Source organism: Xenopus laevis, chromosome 2S (genome assembly GCF_017654675.1).
Source record: "Xenopus laevis strain J_2021 chromosome 2S, Xenopus_laevis_v10.1, whole genome shotgun sequence".
Classification (NCBI taxonomy): domain Eukaryota; kingdom Metazoa; phylum Chordata; class Amphibia; order Anura; family Pipidae; genus Xenopus; species Xenopus laevis.
The window spans coordinates 130190702-130207861 of record NC_054374.1 but is presented as its reverse complement, the minus strand read 5'-3'; the positions used below and the strand labels follow the sequence as shown (position 1 = coordinate 130207861).

General features: G+C 40.0%; 1 protein-coding gene across 1 annotated transcript; it reads right to left on the bottom strand.

Annotated features, from left to right (window-relative positions):
- Positions 1–11065: 11065 nt before the first annotated feature.
- spryd4.S (SPRY domain containing 4 S homeolog) lies at positions 11066–13974 on the bottom strand. Its single transcript, NM_001098712.1, is given in 2 exon segments — positions 11066–11996; positions 13870–13974. Coding segments are annotated over 2 exon segments (642 nt in total). The 5' UTR covers positions 13973–13974; the 3' UTR covers positions 11066–11457.
- Between the last annotated feature and the right edge of the window lie 3186 nt (positions 13975–17160).

The window sequence follows — 17160 nt, the reverse complement described above, 5'->3', positions numbered from 1 at the left end:
ATAAAGGACATGGTCCAAAGGCCATAAAGTGGCTGCAGCAACGGTGAAATCAATGTGAAGTAGCAAAGAGATCAGATGCTCGAGTGCCTCAGAGCTATAAAAAATTCATGCAGCTTATCTTACCTCTGGGGCCATATATTTCAATGTCCCAGCCCTGCCTTTAATTTTCCTCCCGCCAAACATGTCCTCAACCGACACGCCAAAGTCGGCTATCTTGATATGTCCATCGCCGGTCATCAGGATGTTGTCGATTTTGATATCTCTGCAAAGTAGAGATTAGATTTCAATTAGATTTCAAGATTGAAGGGGAAGGGGAGAAAGGTGATAGAAGACAGCCCCCATCCTTAAAGTTTGTTATTCCTTAAATGTGACATGGCCCTCACCTTCAAGGACAAATTAACCCTAAACTTAAAAAACCCTAACCCCCTACCCAACATAGACTCTCTTCCCTCTTATCCCTAGCCTAAGTGTTACCCCGCAAATGCCCCTAACGTTTTACTTACCCCTTGGTGCAGATTCAGGCATTGGAGTTCACGGACGCCATCTTCTTCTCTTCGGAATAAGACCAGGCATTTCGGCGCATGCACAGTTGGAGAAATTTTCTGTTTTGCGACAACTGTGCATGCGCTGAAACTCACAAAAATTGCCGAAGCCCCCGTCTCATTCCGAAGATTACAGAAGCAGCTGAAGATGGCGCCCATGAACTCCTAAGCCTGAATCTGCACCGAGGGGTAAGTAAAACGTTAGGGGCATTTGCCCGGAGGTAACACTTAGGCTGGGGGAGGAGGGTCTGTGTAGGTTAGAGGGGTAGGGGATTTTTAAGTTTAGGGTTGATTTCTCCTTTATTACCTCTCCCAAGAATGCCAAGTATGAATTCAAACCATAGGACTAAGCCCACAGTGATCTTTACACAAAGATAAATTATATTGGACAGTTTACTACATAAGCAAAGCCTAAAATCCAAAATAAGGAAAAAAGTTACATGCTTTCTACACATATACGTGCATTCAGAGGATTGCTAGCTTATATAATCACCTCCATGCTACACACAACTCTCTAAATAAATGTCCAGAGGGTCATCTATTTCTTCCCTGAAATGCATTTAGAATTCCAGCATTTTGCACTTACTATTGGGCACAAGTGATGCCATAATACAGGGGCAATTTGTGTTCTCATGTGAAAATCCAGTGCAAAGTGTGTTCATATTATTATAAGTGTTACACAGGGGTTTTTGCTTCCACTCCCTGTATTTGTGATTAAGTTGGTGCAAAAAAAAAAAAAGAATTTTAATAGGCAGGGCCCCTTTATCTTTACCCGGGCTAGTATGTCTGTATTATATGTACCCTTCTATTGTACAGTGCTGCAAATCATGTTGGTCATATCTGGGTTTAAGCATGGTGGCTGCCTCAACTAAACTGAACACAACACTGAACATATTCTTTCTGAATAGACGTTAACCCTTTAATGCCTGAATATAAGATACAGGTGTGGGCTCACCTAGTCGCATGACCCATTAGACTTGTTGCGTTCCTTTGCAATTTATTATTGACATGCGTCATTTTTATGTGTTTGCTGCACATTGAATCTATAGTAAAATGAGTGTTGGGATAGTTGTAGATTGTAGAAGAAGAGAATAAAATATTAAAGATAATATCTGTGAATTTGACACTTACCGGTGGACAATACCATTAGCGTGGAGAAATTGCAGGCCGCAAACAATTTCTGCTGTGTAGAATCTTTGCAAAGAAAAAACAACAAGACAAACAAATTAACATTGCCATACTGAATACATATCTCTTTCCCTAACAGCAAAAGTTTGAATGAGAGGAAACAATGACAGTCTGTCTCTGACTCAAAGAGACCAATTTCCCCATCCCCCTAGGCTGGCATAATCATTTGAACCCTCCCTCTTTTTGTTCAATGATGGATTCTGGGACTTGAAGTCCCTCTGCTTGCCATGGTGGGAGTCACTTACGTTATTACATCTGTCTCCATATGGCCATTGCGGTTGATGACTTGCTTCAGGCTTCCTCCGCTGGCATACTCCATTACCATATAGGCATACAGCTGATTTCAGAGACAAAAAGGAAGAATGTGAAACACAGGAACAGAAGGACAAATCATGGGAATGCAGGGAGGTAGGCAAAGGGGCACTTTTCCTTAAATTGGGCAAAGTAGGTAACCTACATCAACCAATGAACAGTAACAGGAAGAATAGAAAATCCAAATCTCTATCTGGCTGCCATGGGATACTGCACTGGGTAGTTTTGCTCATCATTGCAACACATGGATTAAGAATTTTTCTTTGTAGGCTGCTGAAAACTCCATATTGCTATGTATCTAATGCCCTTACTGCTGGTCTATGGGGAATGCAGGAGGTCAGGCCAGGTTATCATTACAGAGGTAGTTATAGGTGGTATAGAAGTTGCGTGGATGAGTAGTGAAACGTCGGCAAGTCCAGTTGTTTTAGAATTACTTACAGTAGTTATAGGTTCCATATTATTAGGGGCTAATTAAAAAAAACCCTCCTGGGGTTAATTATAAAAAAACCCTCCTGGGGTGGGTACAAAGTTTGCTGTATTTCTACTAAAGTCAAAGTCACACTAAAAGTTGGCTATGCTTTCAATAAAGAAAAAGGGGGGAATTACCTTGTAACTTAATATGTACTCACTTTTACTTAATCACTCAACCCTCCAGATTACCCAAATCGATTTTAAATAAATATAAAACGCTGTAGTTTTTATAAAGTGCTTAGTGCCAATTCAATCATGTGCATAAACCACAATTAATTCGGTGTACCGCACATCACAAGATTAATTAGTGAATTAAAGTGGACCTGTCTACGCAGGAGGACTGGGAGGAGGCGATTGATAATGTGTATGCCGGCCTTATCTCTCTTAAAGATAAATTGATTCAGTATAAAATTTTACATCATGTGTATATTACCCCAGTACGTCTTAAGCAAATGGGCCGAACCCCCCTGGATATTTGTCCGAGGTGTCAGCAATCAGGCGCAGACTTTTTCCACCTAATATGGGACTGTCGGCTGATTTTCAACTTTTGGAAGAAAGTGGTTCACTTCCTAGCTGATAACCTTGACTTCCCGAGGGTTGTCACCCCGTCCGTTTGTCTGTTGGGGATCTTAGAGGAACTGGTCCCAGCCAAATACCCCAGAATTGCCTTTCGGGTTCTCCTCTTCTATGCAAAAAAGACAATTGCACTACACTGGATGGGCAATGTACCACCCTCTCTTAGAGAGTGGGTGCAGCTAGTTAATAACGCTTTACCCCTTTATAAGCTTACCTATGAGTCTAGGGGCTCACATACCAAATTTGATAACATATGGGGCTCGTGGACCGACATTGATCTGAACCTCCCTGACTGAATAGTAGTTGCACAGTCCGCCTGGTTCATACTAGTAGTGATTCAGCTCCTCCTGTACCCCCTCTTGGGTCCCTCGGGTGTTTGCTTATCCCGGAAATCCATTATGGCCTCATGTCGATGCTTATTTTGTTGAGATTGTAGTCAACTTATATATTTTGCCACCTTTTGTACCTATGTATAACATATATGAACCGGTCTGCTTGTCTGTTTGTTCTGTGAGTATGTTTTGTGTTCAAAACGAAATAAAACTTACCTTTTAAAAAAAAAAAGTGGACCTGTCACCCAGACACAAAAAGCTGTATACTAAAAGTCCTTTAAAATTAAACATGAAATACAATTTCTATTTTTTATTAAAGCATTCATAGCTGTTGTAAGCTCATTTAAACATCTCAGCTGTCAATCAAATATTGTCTGCCCCTCCTCTATGCCCTGGGCATAGAGGCGGGGCAGACAATTACTTTCACTTTCCATTCAGCACTTCCTATATATCACTGCTCTCCCCATATTCCCCTGTTCTTTTCACAGACATCGGGTCCCCCATTCTGGTGCACAAACAAGACTCTGAGATGATACAAGACTTGCCTTAATAACAGTGTCCACAAAATGGCTCCTGCCTGCTATAATTATGAATTCCCAGACTGGAGGAAACAAGATTCAAATAATGTATATAGTGTAATTAAAGTTCATTTTGCTTGACTGATGTGATAAAATAGGATTATGAATAATTTTTTTGGGTGACGGGTCCCCTTTAATTCAAATTAGATCAAATCAATTAAGTATATAATAAATCAATTAACTAAAGTGCCTGTGCATAAATTATTAAATATTTAAATGTGAGTTCATCAATATATGAATTAATAAAAGCGTCAGCAATTCATGAGTTAAAGATCAGAAATGGAAAATAGTATAGAAGTGGAGTTGTCCCAAAGATTGCTTTCTATTAATTTGTCTAGTCCCTGGGACACCACCCGAGGGAAAAGGCCCAGTCTGACCCTGGTTACAAGATCTGGAGAATAAATCTATTATTACATTGCCCCATAAAGGGTTGGTTTAGGAAAATACAGAATAATCATATGACCTGGATCCCAAGTGTCATAGGGACTTATTGAGGTGGAGTAGGGGGAGAATGCTACTAAAACACAAAGGAAATATTTTATTGTTGTTTATTATGCTACATATATTTGGGATAAAAATGTTGGCAGCTAGGAAAATAGTTATCGTATAGTATCTGATACATGCTAATGTGTTGGCCTGACTTGGTAGGGAAGAGTGAAAGTACATGGAATTATTAGCACAACCCTTTACCTGCGTTTGGAAAGCTGCGTATGAATGGCAGAGGAAAGGGCACCCAGCAGCAAGTCTCAGGATTCTGAGCTCTCTGCTGATGGCTATTTTTCTCTGCCACTCCTTCTTCATCGTCTTTATGGCGACGAACTGGCTACTGCTGGAAATTGATGCCAACATCACCTAACAAAGGAAAAATACAACATTAAAGAGTCAACTTAATGATGGTGAAAGTGTTATTATGTCACTACACTTAATAGGTTCTAATCTGAGGCTATTGTGGTTCTGAAGCTATGGCAGGAGGTCTCCTAATGGAGGTGGTTGGGTGTAACAATAAGGGACTGAATAAAAGAAACAACTTACCTTGCCATAGTTTCCACGACCCAGCACTGCATGGATTTTGTAGTTGCTGAAGTTTAGTGGGAGGGGCCTCTTCTCTTTAAGACGCTGTCTTTTTTTGCAACCTCCTTCTTCTTCTAAAAAAAAAAAAGATCAGTTATATAAGTGGCAGCAATACAGGATCATTCATTAACCCCCTTACAAGTATCTAGTACTAGTATATTTTTGTGAAACTTTTGGAATGTAGCTGAACTTTGCTTTTAAGCTTGCCATTCATAGCTGTGTATATATATATATATATATATAGTGAATAAAGTACCCCCTCTTGTAAAATATAAGGATATTATAAGTTACCGAGGAGTTTCATGACCATATAAAAACACGAGGCCGAAGGCCGAGTGTTTTTATACAGGTCATGGAACTCCGAGGTAACTTATAATATCCTCATATTTTACAACTGGGGGTACTTTATTAATTATAATACACAAATTTTAGTGAGTCATGTGACAGAAATTACATCACTACTCACCGTTTATAACTGATGACATCACTACTCACCGTTTATAAGGATATAATTTACAGGATATTCATGGCTTTTGTGTATTATATATATATATATATATAATCCATCTTCAGAATTTCCTGAAGACGGCCCAAGTCAGTGCGCCGAAACGTTGAAATACAATTTCACTTTTTTTCACCTTAAACAAGACCTTGGAGTGCGGTTTTTCTTCTGTGGTTTGTTATGCTATGTTATAACCAGCACCCAGGCAGTTACCATGGACTGTATATATATATATATATATATATATCACGATGGATCAGCACACACTGTTTTCAATCTGAAGTAATAGTGTTTATTTCAAGCAAAACACATTTTTATCCAGGGAGTAATAGTGTTTATTTCAAGCAAAACACATTTTTATCCAGGGGATAAAAATGTGTTTTGCTTGAAATAAACACTATTACTTCAAATTCAAAACAGTGTGTGCTGATCCATCGTGCCACATACATGCTTTATTGATCGTGCACCGCTGGCTACATCTGTCCGAGTGCTTCAGGATCCGCACACCAATACTTTTCATCAAAATAAGTGTTTTATTCGGTACATAGATCCGACGTTTCGGCCCACATTAGGGCCTTTTTCAAGGATAATGCATGTACATCAAAATGGTGCTTTTATACCACTCCCCCATTTGAATCTGGCACCAAAAATGACATCATTAACCCCAGAAAATGTTTTTCCATCACCATAGTCCTTTAACTTTTGTATTCCATGTATACAGTATACATATATATATATATAAATATATATATATATATATATATATATATATATATATATATAACATAGTATTCAAGAGAACCACTCCCATATATAAAAAACAATTCTCTTTTATTTTCGTTGCATCAATATCCAACGTTTCGGTCCCTGCTGGGACCTTGTTTTTTATATATGGGAGTGCTGGTTCTCTTGAATATTATGTTATATATATTTTAAACCTTGCACCCCGGCTATACAAGCCCTAACAGTGTGCCTTGGAGTGCGATACTCACTGGACTGTGATATATATATAATACACAAAAGCCATGAATATCCTGTAAATTATATCCTTATAAACAGTGAGTTCTGATGTCTTCAGTTATAAACGGTGAGTTCTGATGTCATTTCTGTCACATGACTCACCGAAACTTGTGTATTATAATAAATAAAGTACCCCCAGTTGCAAAACATGAAGATATTAGAAGTTACCTTCGGCCTCGTGTTTTTATATGGTCATGAAACTCCACGGTAACTTATAATATCCTTATATTTTACAAAAGGGGGTACTTTATTCACTATATAACAAACAAGGAAAAGGTGTGCAATGAGGCTGTGACCACAAAATACATGTAGACAAATACAAGAGTCCTCTGCACTCAACCCATTATTAATATATTTAAGACAGAGACATTTTGTGCATACTGCTACTAAAAATGCCTTACCCTTTAAACAACACAGGGATTGTTTGTCCATATATTGCAATATATTTAAGCTGGCCAACTACGTCAAAGTCATCCCATATCTGGCCAGTCCTACGCTCAATTTTCATCTGATTCATTAAGAATTATTTTGCTTCATTATACAAAGGACTACGTTTTACCTGCAACTGAGTTTGTTAAAGCATTGTACAGTTTTTATGGCTACAGAAGATGTTCCTAATGGGTTGTCCAAAGTGGCAGAATCAGTTAGGTCTGGGGTGAATTTACATATAAATGAACCTTATTATTATTAACATGTATTTATATAGCGCCAACATATTGCGTAGCACTGTGCCTTAAAGGGCACCTGTTGGGTAAAAATGTTATCTCCAACCAAAGGTGCGGGCTAATAGAGCCCACATTCCGGTCTGGGATAACAGTAGTTATCCCTTTCTTTTTTTTTAGAAAAATGCCACCCGCCAGTGATACGCTACCTGCACCGGGAGGGAGCTCCCGGTCTGAGCAGCCATGTCTAGTCACTTGCATGCACATAACGCGCATGTGATGTCACACGCATGCGCATAATAAGCAATATAGGGCAGATTTTCATTGTGCGCATGCAAGTGATTGGACATGGCTGCTGGCACCGGGCGAGAGCTCCCTCCCGGTGCGGGTAGCGTAGCTCTGGCGGGGGGCATTTTTTTAAAAAAAAAACTACTATTATCCCTAACCGGAATGCCTGCTCTATTAGCCTTTGCCAATTGGTTGGGGGTAAAATTTTTACGCAACAGGTGCCCTTTAAACGTGTTGTTCATCTTTAAATTAACTTGATATAGAGAGTGATATTCTGTAACAATTTGGAATTGGTTTTCATTTTATTTAGCTTTTATTCAGCCATTGTCCAGTTTGCTATTTCAGCAATCTGGTTGCTATGGTCCAAATTACTCTAGCAACCATACACTGATTTGAATAAGAGACTGGAATATGAATACGAGAGGACCTCAATAGAAAGATGAATAATAAAAAGTAGCAATAACTATACATCTGTAGCCTTACAGAACATTTGTTTTGAGATGGGGTCAGTGACCATCCTTAGAGAGTTGGAAAGGATCAGAAGGCATTTAATTAAAATCTATACAACATAAATAAAGAAAACTGAAAAGTTGCTTAGAATTGGCCATTCTGCTACACACTCAAAGTTAATTGAAAGGTGAACCAACCCTTTATGGGCATATGCAGATGTTTTAGCTTTGTCTGAATAATAATACAAATAGTCTTAAATTGGAAGCAGAGTCTATATCAGCAGGCTGTAAGGTGAACAGTTTAAATCTCAGCTGCTATTTCCATTAAAATTAGTGCATAAGGTAATGCTATTATGGTCTCTTGACTGGGGTGCAAACATGTCCTCTGACTGGGGTGCAATAATGGCTTCCTAACTGGGGTGCAATTATGTCTGGTTATGATACCAGTAGCAACCGCCCCTGTATTTAATATAAAATGATATTGCAATACATGAATTAACTGGCTCGTTGCAAGTTTCCTACATGACAAGTATTTATAACTGTTTCCCAAAGCTCTGCAGATTGTAACATTTGGCTTCTTAGGAAAGACACAATATACTAGCTTTATACTATGTGCATGCTCAGTGGATGAGGGGATGTACTTGAGAGCTGTATTATGATTGGTTAAGCAAACACAGTAATACATTAAAATGTTTGATATTGGTCTTCTCGCCTACAGCAACTTATCAGCAGGTAGCAATTACTGGTTATCTGACTGAAAGCAGAAATCTGATTTGTTGCTGTGACTGACTAGGTCTAAGTACACTTACCTGTCCTTTTAATTACATTTGCCTGCGACAGTTAGCTTTCCCAAAAAACCAGTAAACACACACACACATATAGGATTATACACTGAACATACAGAAGTACATATAATGCAGCAGCCAACTAAAGAGATTTATATATTACACATTAAAAGCAGATCATTACATTAATTATTAAGGTTGGCATTTTTCTATGATATTAACTGCCCTGCTTCTCCTTACCTGTAGATTCAGGACTGTCCTCCATGCTTAGGGGCCGTTTTCTTGGCTCTTCTTTCTTCTGTTTTACCTTCTTTTCTTCCTTACTGATGACTGAGCACTGAACTTTTGCTTTTTTCCTCTCATTTCCGTGCTCACTGCTGTCCCATCTGTTGCTCCTTTTCTTCTTTTTGGTGGTGGTAATATCACAGTCCACTTCATTCCTTTTTTCGGAACTAATGTCCGCCTTAAGGGGCTGAAGTGGAGTCTCTTCGAAGCTGGTGGAGAGAGGAATGAAATCCAGTCTAAGAATATGACTGTCCACTTCATTCCTTTTTTCAGAAATAACGTCCGCCTTAAGGGGCTGAAGTGGAGTCTCCTCAATGTTGGTGGAGAGAGGAATGAAATCCAGTCTAAGAATATGACTGTTCAATTCATTCCTTTTTTCAGAAATAACGTCGGCCTTAAGTGGAGTCTCCTCGATGCTGGTGGAGAGAGGAATGAAATCCAGTCGAAAAATTGTATCCATGGATAATAAAAATCGCTTTTCCTTTTGGAAAAAAAATCGCTAAAAGGCTCGCAGATGCTCTCTGGTCTGAGAACAAAACCAAAGTGACCAACTGTCAAAGTGACATGAGCAACTGACTTCAGCAACCAACTGCCACAGTGGCATGATCACCTGACTGCAGAAACTAAGAGCCCCATTGCTATGTGCAGGCTCCTGTCATTCCAAGCCCTTGGGAGAGCCCATTGAGAAATATTTACAAAAATGCTGTATAGTTAAAAAAAAAAAAATCTGTATCCAACTTGGGTCAATGTATGTGACTATAATGACAGTCCCCCTATAAAAGATCATGAATCAGTAACAAGGAGGAGGCGTCACACTTCTGACAGCATGCCACCATAGGTTCTTGTATTGAATGCTGTTACAGAACAGCGGGGTACAAAACTGGCCAGGTAGTTTTACAGGTAAATGCTTATACACATAATAAAATATGAAATATATTTTATATAACACTGATTACTTTCAAATTAGTACAAGTATAAGCTGAATGGATCTGAGCCTAGTATTAGGTACTTGTTAAATACACTATGGGATGTGTCAAGAAATGACTTTATCCTTTGGTGCTACTTTCAATAATTCTGCTAGGTGAGGGCACTTCATATGCATCATAGTCTCCAATCGCTGCATTTACAAGTCAGTACTATTGGAAAAAGGACCTAGTGGCAGGGATTAATAATAAAAGAATCCCACACCATAGAGACTATGAGCAATCCACCTTGAACTGCATTATACACTGTATTATACCATCAGTGTGTAGCAGCAATTACTTGGCTAGTAACCCAATAATTAGTTAATTTTGGGCAAAATAAATTGATCAGGATAAAAAAATAAGTATATCAGTTTGCCCAGCAAATGTGGAATAACAAAGTCACAAGGATTTCAAAACAGCCAAGAAGAAAGTTCTGGGGATGCCAACCGTCCCACATGAAGCAAAGATAAAAAAGAAAAATAACCATTTCTATTTGGGAACATAATTTGCTTCTTCTTTGGTAGGCTTAGTGACAGTGACGTCACTCCCTATCAACAGGTAAGGCAACCTGGAGGGCCTGAGAAAGTTTATTTTTTATGGGGGACCTGGGAGTGCCAGGTTATGTTACTGCTTCAGCAGGAACCACCTGATATCTGAAGGGTCTTGGCCATAAACCACTAGAACTTTCTGGTGCGGTGGTTCCCATTAAAAACAGTGGGAGGCATAAAGATTTGTTTCTAATGGCACTCCCCTCACATAAAACATCCTGGGAATTTAAAGAATCATTTAAAGCTGTACATTTGCTATGCGTGGCTTCTGGAATTGATTTATTATATTTTTTATTTTATACATTTATTCAACTAAATGGCTATTGATCCATGTGTGGGGCCCCCGGATTGGATCAATTGCCAGAAGACGAAAACCAAATGGTAGGTTTGTTTGTTTGCATCAGTAAAATTTTTCATGAAGTGTGGCCAAACAGCAAAGTATCCAAAAGATTGAACTAGCCTAAAAAGATGGCAGGACTAATATATGCATCTATCATTACAGCATGTCTTTATTCTTACAAATATTAAAGGGAACAGCAAGCAAAGTATTTTGTCACATCATAAATTCATGTTTATTCTGAAAACACAAAAACAAAATTGCAAGTGATGAGGCAGAGTGAAATGTATCTTATGCAGTTTAGAATTTGATGAAGACTGCAGTGGGAAATGTCAACATTCCATCCTATGGGTGGAGAATATGAAATGCTGAAATCCAGCCCCATATCTTTGGTATGTCCTGTCAAAAACGTCGAAGGGATTGAATGCCATAAAGAAAAAGCACTGCTCATAGCTTATATTTTTTACAATGGAAGCAAACATTTTCTGTAAATATTAACATCTGAAGACTTTCTTGCAGAGGCACTTGTGGGCAAAAAGGATGTCTTCACAGGTTTGCAGGAACATCAAGGCCTGAGTGGGTCAGAAGTTCCCCATCCCAAAGAGCAAATGCAGGCACAACTGGACCTCGAAAGTCTGTATTAAGAGTGTGGATAAGAGAATTCTTCTCAGAATCCACAAGGCTCAACTTTCTACCTTCATAGTCCAGTAGGAGGCCAACTTTACTTGGATGGCCAATGTTGGTGATGGGAAAAGTCTTACTATCCTGCATGACATACCACTTACTATGGCAATAAGCAAAGACCCATGAGCGGTTACTAACACCAATGCATTCATCTCTGGACATGTCTTCATCAGCAACACCTATACGGAACTCATTGGATCGTTTAACAGTCACCTCCCAATAATGCCGGCCGCTTCCTATCTGGGTATTTCCTAGTACAATAGCCCATTCCCGGAAGCGCTCAGGGTTTTGCGAAACCTTGGTGGGATCCATGCCTAGCATGCGGTATATTATGCCAGTATCCTTCTTAAACAGGTCCAAGCTGCTGTGAGCGGTTTTCTCATCAAGTTTGAAGGAGATATCTGTAGAATGAAGACATAGCTGTGTAAGAGCAATGTTTCGCCACAACAGCCACATAAAAATCTATAGAACATCAAGCATTAGCCTTTTGCAACTCTTAGTCTACTTATTTTGAATTAAAACACATGTTGAAGCTGGCCACTCATCTGCCAAAGTGCCTGTTCACCATTTCTGTGGTTGACTTATACAGGCTTGATGGACCCCTTGCGAAGGATCTGGTGTGGCGAGTTCTTACTATATTTATACTTATTATAATACTGCGCTTTACTTTTGAATGTCCTCCCTGTTCTATGTATTCTACTGTAGAAGTGAGAGAAGTTTGCCCAATCACTGATTTTTAAGCCCAAAAAGTCACCAATGGACCAACTGTGTCTACTCTCAACTAGCGAAGAGCAAATTTTTCGCCAGGTTTCATCATGAAAGATACTTATACTCCAATGGGTGAAAACTTTTGTTGTGTGTCAAAAAAGGGTCCCAATAGACCAATACATTTGGTGTTTTTTCACCGTTTTGCAAATTTTTTTTGATGCGAAACAGGTCAGATTCGCCCATCAGTTCTCTCAACACTAGCAATTACTGGGGGTGTTTTTTTTTCTTTTTTAAAGAAGGTGTCAATTTCCCTCTTCTGCCCTTTACACAAATTTGTCATTTACTAGTCCTGATGGTTTAAAATCCCATCAATATTTCAGGATAAGAACCACTTGGTGATTGAGTCCTTGTTCTGACGGCCTGTGTTTACTACGATTGTGATCCAATTACCTACCTAAAAATCTGACAGTTCAGATCTTTACAGTATTCTCTCACTTAGGTTCTGATTCCCTGTGTTTCTTATAAATTTGGAGAAGATTGAGTTCCATGTTAACAGACACGCTGCATGGTCGGCTTAACGCGTTTCGGGCACAGCTGCCCTTAATCATAAGCATGCTTATGATTAGGGGCATTTGTGCCCGAAACGCGTTAAGCGGACCATGCAGTGTGTCTTTTATCGTGGGAAAATAAAGGTATTTGATCTTAAAAAGCAGTCCGGTGTGCGGAACTCCATCTTCTTCTTCATGGGACACCAAGGGAATCCTGCACCCAGTTACACTCTACACAGGCTGCCGGAGTTTAATTATAAAATTGCGGTGAGTCAGAGTGGTTACTTTTTTGTATCTTCTTATAAATGCTTTTGCTCTCTCAGCCCTGACTCTCTCTCCTCCATTTAATCTTCAGTCACTCACAGGTAAGGTTGCCACCTGGTCGGTATTTTACAGGCCTGGCCGGTAAAATTATGGCTGATCCCAATGATACTAATAGGGAAAAAAGATACATATATAGGAAGGCCAGTATTTTTTCCAGAAAAGGTGGCAGCCCTACTCACAGGCCTCTACAGGCAGAAATGCTGGGAATCACCTCCCTGAATAGGAAATTAATCTTGTCATGTGTCTGTCAGACCAACTCTGATTGGAACATGTGGAATCGCAGCTGAGATGCAAGAAAGCAGCACAAGTACTAAGATGTGCCATGATGCAGGTACCTACTGTCTGTTAGACACACCCATGCCTGAAAAAAACAAAAACTCTTCATTATTACACATACCAAGCGCTGCTTATTTTACCACAGCAATCGCTACAGGTGCCGTGAGCGGTCATATGTAGTCAGGGCTACCCGATAAACAAATGGCACGAGTATGGCACATCATCTGACTGCTAGCAGCTCACGTTGGCAAATCAGACCTTACACTAAAGATTGTTTTCTTGATATGTAAACTCGTCCACGCCCACTCCCTCTCAGACCGTACCATCGTAGCATACGCCTGACATTCTGGGGGTTCTACCTATGTGAGTTGTCCACCCAGCGCTTATCCATAATGTCAGGCCAATTCAATTCCATTACCTCGCCTGGCCGCCAAGATGACATCCCCCCTGGGAAGCGCGCGGGTCAACAAACAACTCAGGGCGCGACTCCCCAATACCAGTGACCTCAGGGGCGACGCCATTGTACAGGTAGGCGGACTCTGAGTCTGTTCCACGTGACAAGAGGCTTATGGGCGTGGCACCGGCGGCGGCGGGCTTGCTGAAGTGCTTATAAGAATACGGAAGTGTAATATTAGTCAGAGGAGCGGATAACAGAGAGGTTGGAGTTCTTACGCTGTTGCGTATTTAGTTATGAGTCTTGTTCCCTGTACTGCTTTCTTTTGCTCTTCTTTGAGATACTATTAACTGGTCCAAACTATATCCGTGAGTTGCTAGCTTTGGTGAAACACATGTGAATAAGGATTCACTATAATGATATAACCGCGTTTTACTTAAAGTCATCCTACAATGCAATGGAAATCTAATACAGGTATGGGACCCGTTATCCAGAATGCCTGAGGCTTTACAGATAACGGACCTACCCTACATATCACCCCCTGCCTGCTCCCTCCCAGCCTAGTTTTTACTCTTGGTAAATGCCCCTTACCAGGACCGCCATCAGAAATCGCAGGACCCCATACGACAAAATGTCCTGGGCTGCGCCCACCGCAAAGATGGGGGGCCCGGCTAATCAAGTAAGTGTGTCGTGGCCCCCTGCAACTGTCCCCCCCCTGATGGCTGCCCTGCCCCTAACACTTCACTTACCCCTCGTTGCAGATTCAGGGCATCACAGTTCACGGGCACCATCTCCTGTATAAAGGGTTTGGTTCTCCTTTAAGTCTTCTAGAAAATCACGTAAACATGAAACCCAATAGGCTGGTTTTGCTTCCAATGAGGATTAATTATATCATAGTTTGGATCAAGTACAAGATACAGTTTTATTATTACAGAGAAAAAGAAAATAATTGTTAAAGATTTGGATAAAATGAAGTCTATGGGAGACGGCCTTTCCATAATCCAGAGCTTTGTGGATAACTGGTTTCCAGATAATGGATCCCATATCTGAAAAGATACCGTATACATGGTGTGTTTTCTTAACAGTTTATCAGAGCTGTGTCACTCTGGATTCTGAACGGCCTGAGGTCCTGCCAGGTGAAATAAGCCCTTTACCTCTCAGGAAACAATACACTACTTAAAAATTAAACATTCTGATCATGTTCAATAAATGCATCACATTACACAAATCTATTTTCTACACTCGACATATATGAGCAATTGCAATCCCTGTTCCGATCAATAGCGATAAAGCAGATCAATTATACCAAATTATATTACGTAAGTAAACCTCTTCCCAGGTTCTCCTATAATTGCAGTTGTATACATAGCTAGGAGGAACCATAGATATGTTTCTCCATTTCAGGATTATATATGTTGAAACAGCTTTCTAAGCTATGTATGCAAAGCAATATATAAATGATTTAAAAATGTAGGAGAACCTCGAAAGAGGTTAGAATCTTTGAAATATTTGGTATAAATTGAGGAGTGACGTCACGGCATCGAAATCAGGTCCAGAATGGCAATCTGGACTCTGTCTCACTGCTGTAAAGGTGGCCATAGACTTTTATTGATCACAATAAACCTCCACTGTTTTGATTCTTAAGGACCGTGTTGAAATATCCTTGGAGTGCTGTCAATTATTGCATTTTCTATTTGATTTATGGACTATCACCCAGGCCTCTTTGTATTTATGGAAGTGCAATCCATTTTGCTTGAGATATATATATATATATATATAAGTTGCAGGCTGAGGCACACATATAGGCATCCCTCATCTGTCATTAAGACATGCAGGTTATGGAGTAACAGAAGATGAAGTGTTCAGGCCCGGATTTGTGGAAAGGCCACCAAGGCTCGGGCCTGGGGCAGCAGGATTTTTAGGCATGCTGCCTAACTACCACGACACTGGTTCAAAAAAACTGGGGATGAGCAGGTGATACAATAGTTTTTTAAATTTCCAATGTGCCAATCCCCAGCGCTCCCGTCCCGATGATGATAACTTGCGCAAATAAAAGGGATAGGACAGGGGCGATGAACGTCAGCAGGCCTAGGGGTGCCGCTATGTAAATCCGGCCCTGGAAGTCTTAAAAAGGATTTTTAATTTAGCACAAAGAGCAGCAAGGGCCTGGACAAGTGCATAAAGAGCTAAGGGACCTGATTTTGTGCCTCTGATTGCTCTAGCACAGTGATCCCCAACCAGTAGCTCGCGAGCGACCTGTTGCTCTCCAACTTCTTGGATGTGGCTCCCAGTGGCCACATCCAAGGCTTGGAGGCAAGTTTTGGTTGGATAAAAACCGATGTACTGCTGAACCAAGCCTCAATGTAGATTGACAATCCACATAGGGGCTACCAAATGGCCAATCACAGTCCTTAGTTGGCACTCCAGGAACATTTTTCATGCTTGTGTTGCTCCCCAACTCCTTTTACTTCTGAATGTTGCTCACAGGTTGTAAAGGTTGGGGATCCCTGCTCTAGCACTTGCATTTGGGGACTTTGTTAATGATCCAATGGTGATTTGCACAAGCCTTTTAGTATATGAGCCTTTAGGAGCTTTATTCTGATTCTGCCAGTAGGTGGCAGAAAATTCTTATGTGTATAAGTAGTAATGTGCACCACGTGATTGACACATCTCTGAAGTGAGTGTCAGAGGCACTTCATAAGAGAGAAGAGCAAATGAAAAAAATTTAAGATAGCAGATATTGTTTTCAGATGTAATAAACATTACAGGTGAATGCAGAGCACCCATAATTTGCAGTGAAGCAATACTCTCAGAAAAAACTCTTTACTTGTTTAGACGTTGCACTTAGTTAAGAGCTGCATGGAACTTTCACTGTGGGTTCAGAATAAATTTTAAAAAAAAACTTGTAACAGTAAAAGCAAGTCTTATAAGAAGGGTAAAGTCACAAAAAACATCATTAAAAGAGAGAGAATGGAATAAACACCGAGTTGTGAAAAATTTATTTCTCATTGTAACAATAAGCCCTAAAAGTTCCATATGCGCCAGATATTGTTGTTTGTATCTGTTACTTAAATAGTGCCACAACATTACTTTACAGAGATCAGTCACATCAGTCCTTGCTTTACCATGCAGACACAAACTATGATCAATTTCAAAATCAGAACAATAGGAATCAGCCATACCGTGTGTCTTAGCATACAAAGAAGGGGTATCGGGCACTCAGAAAAATTCCTCAAGGGCCCACCAAAATTGAAGTTAAAAATATAATATTTATTGTAGATTCATTAAAAAAGGAACCATATCTCCATTGGCCCT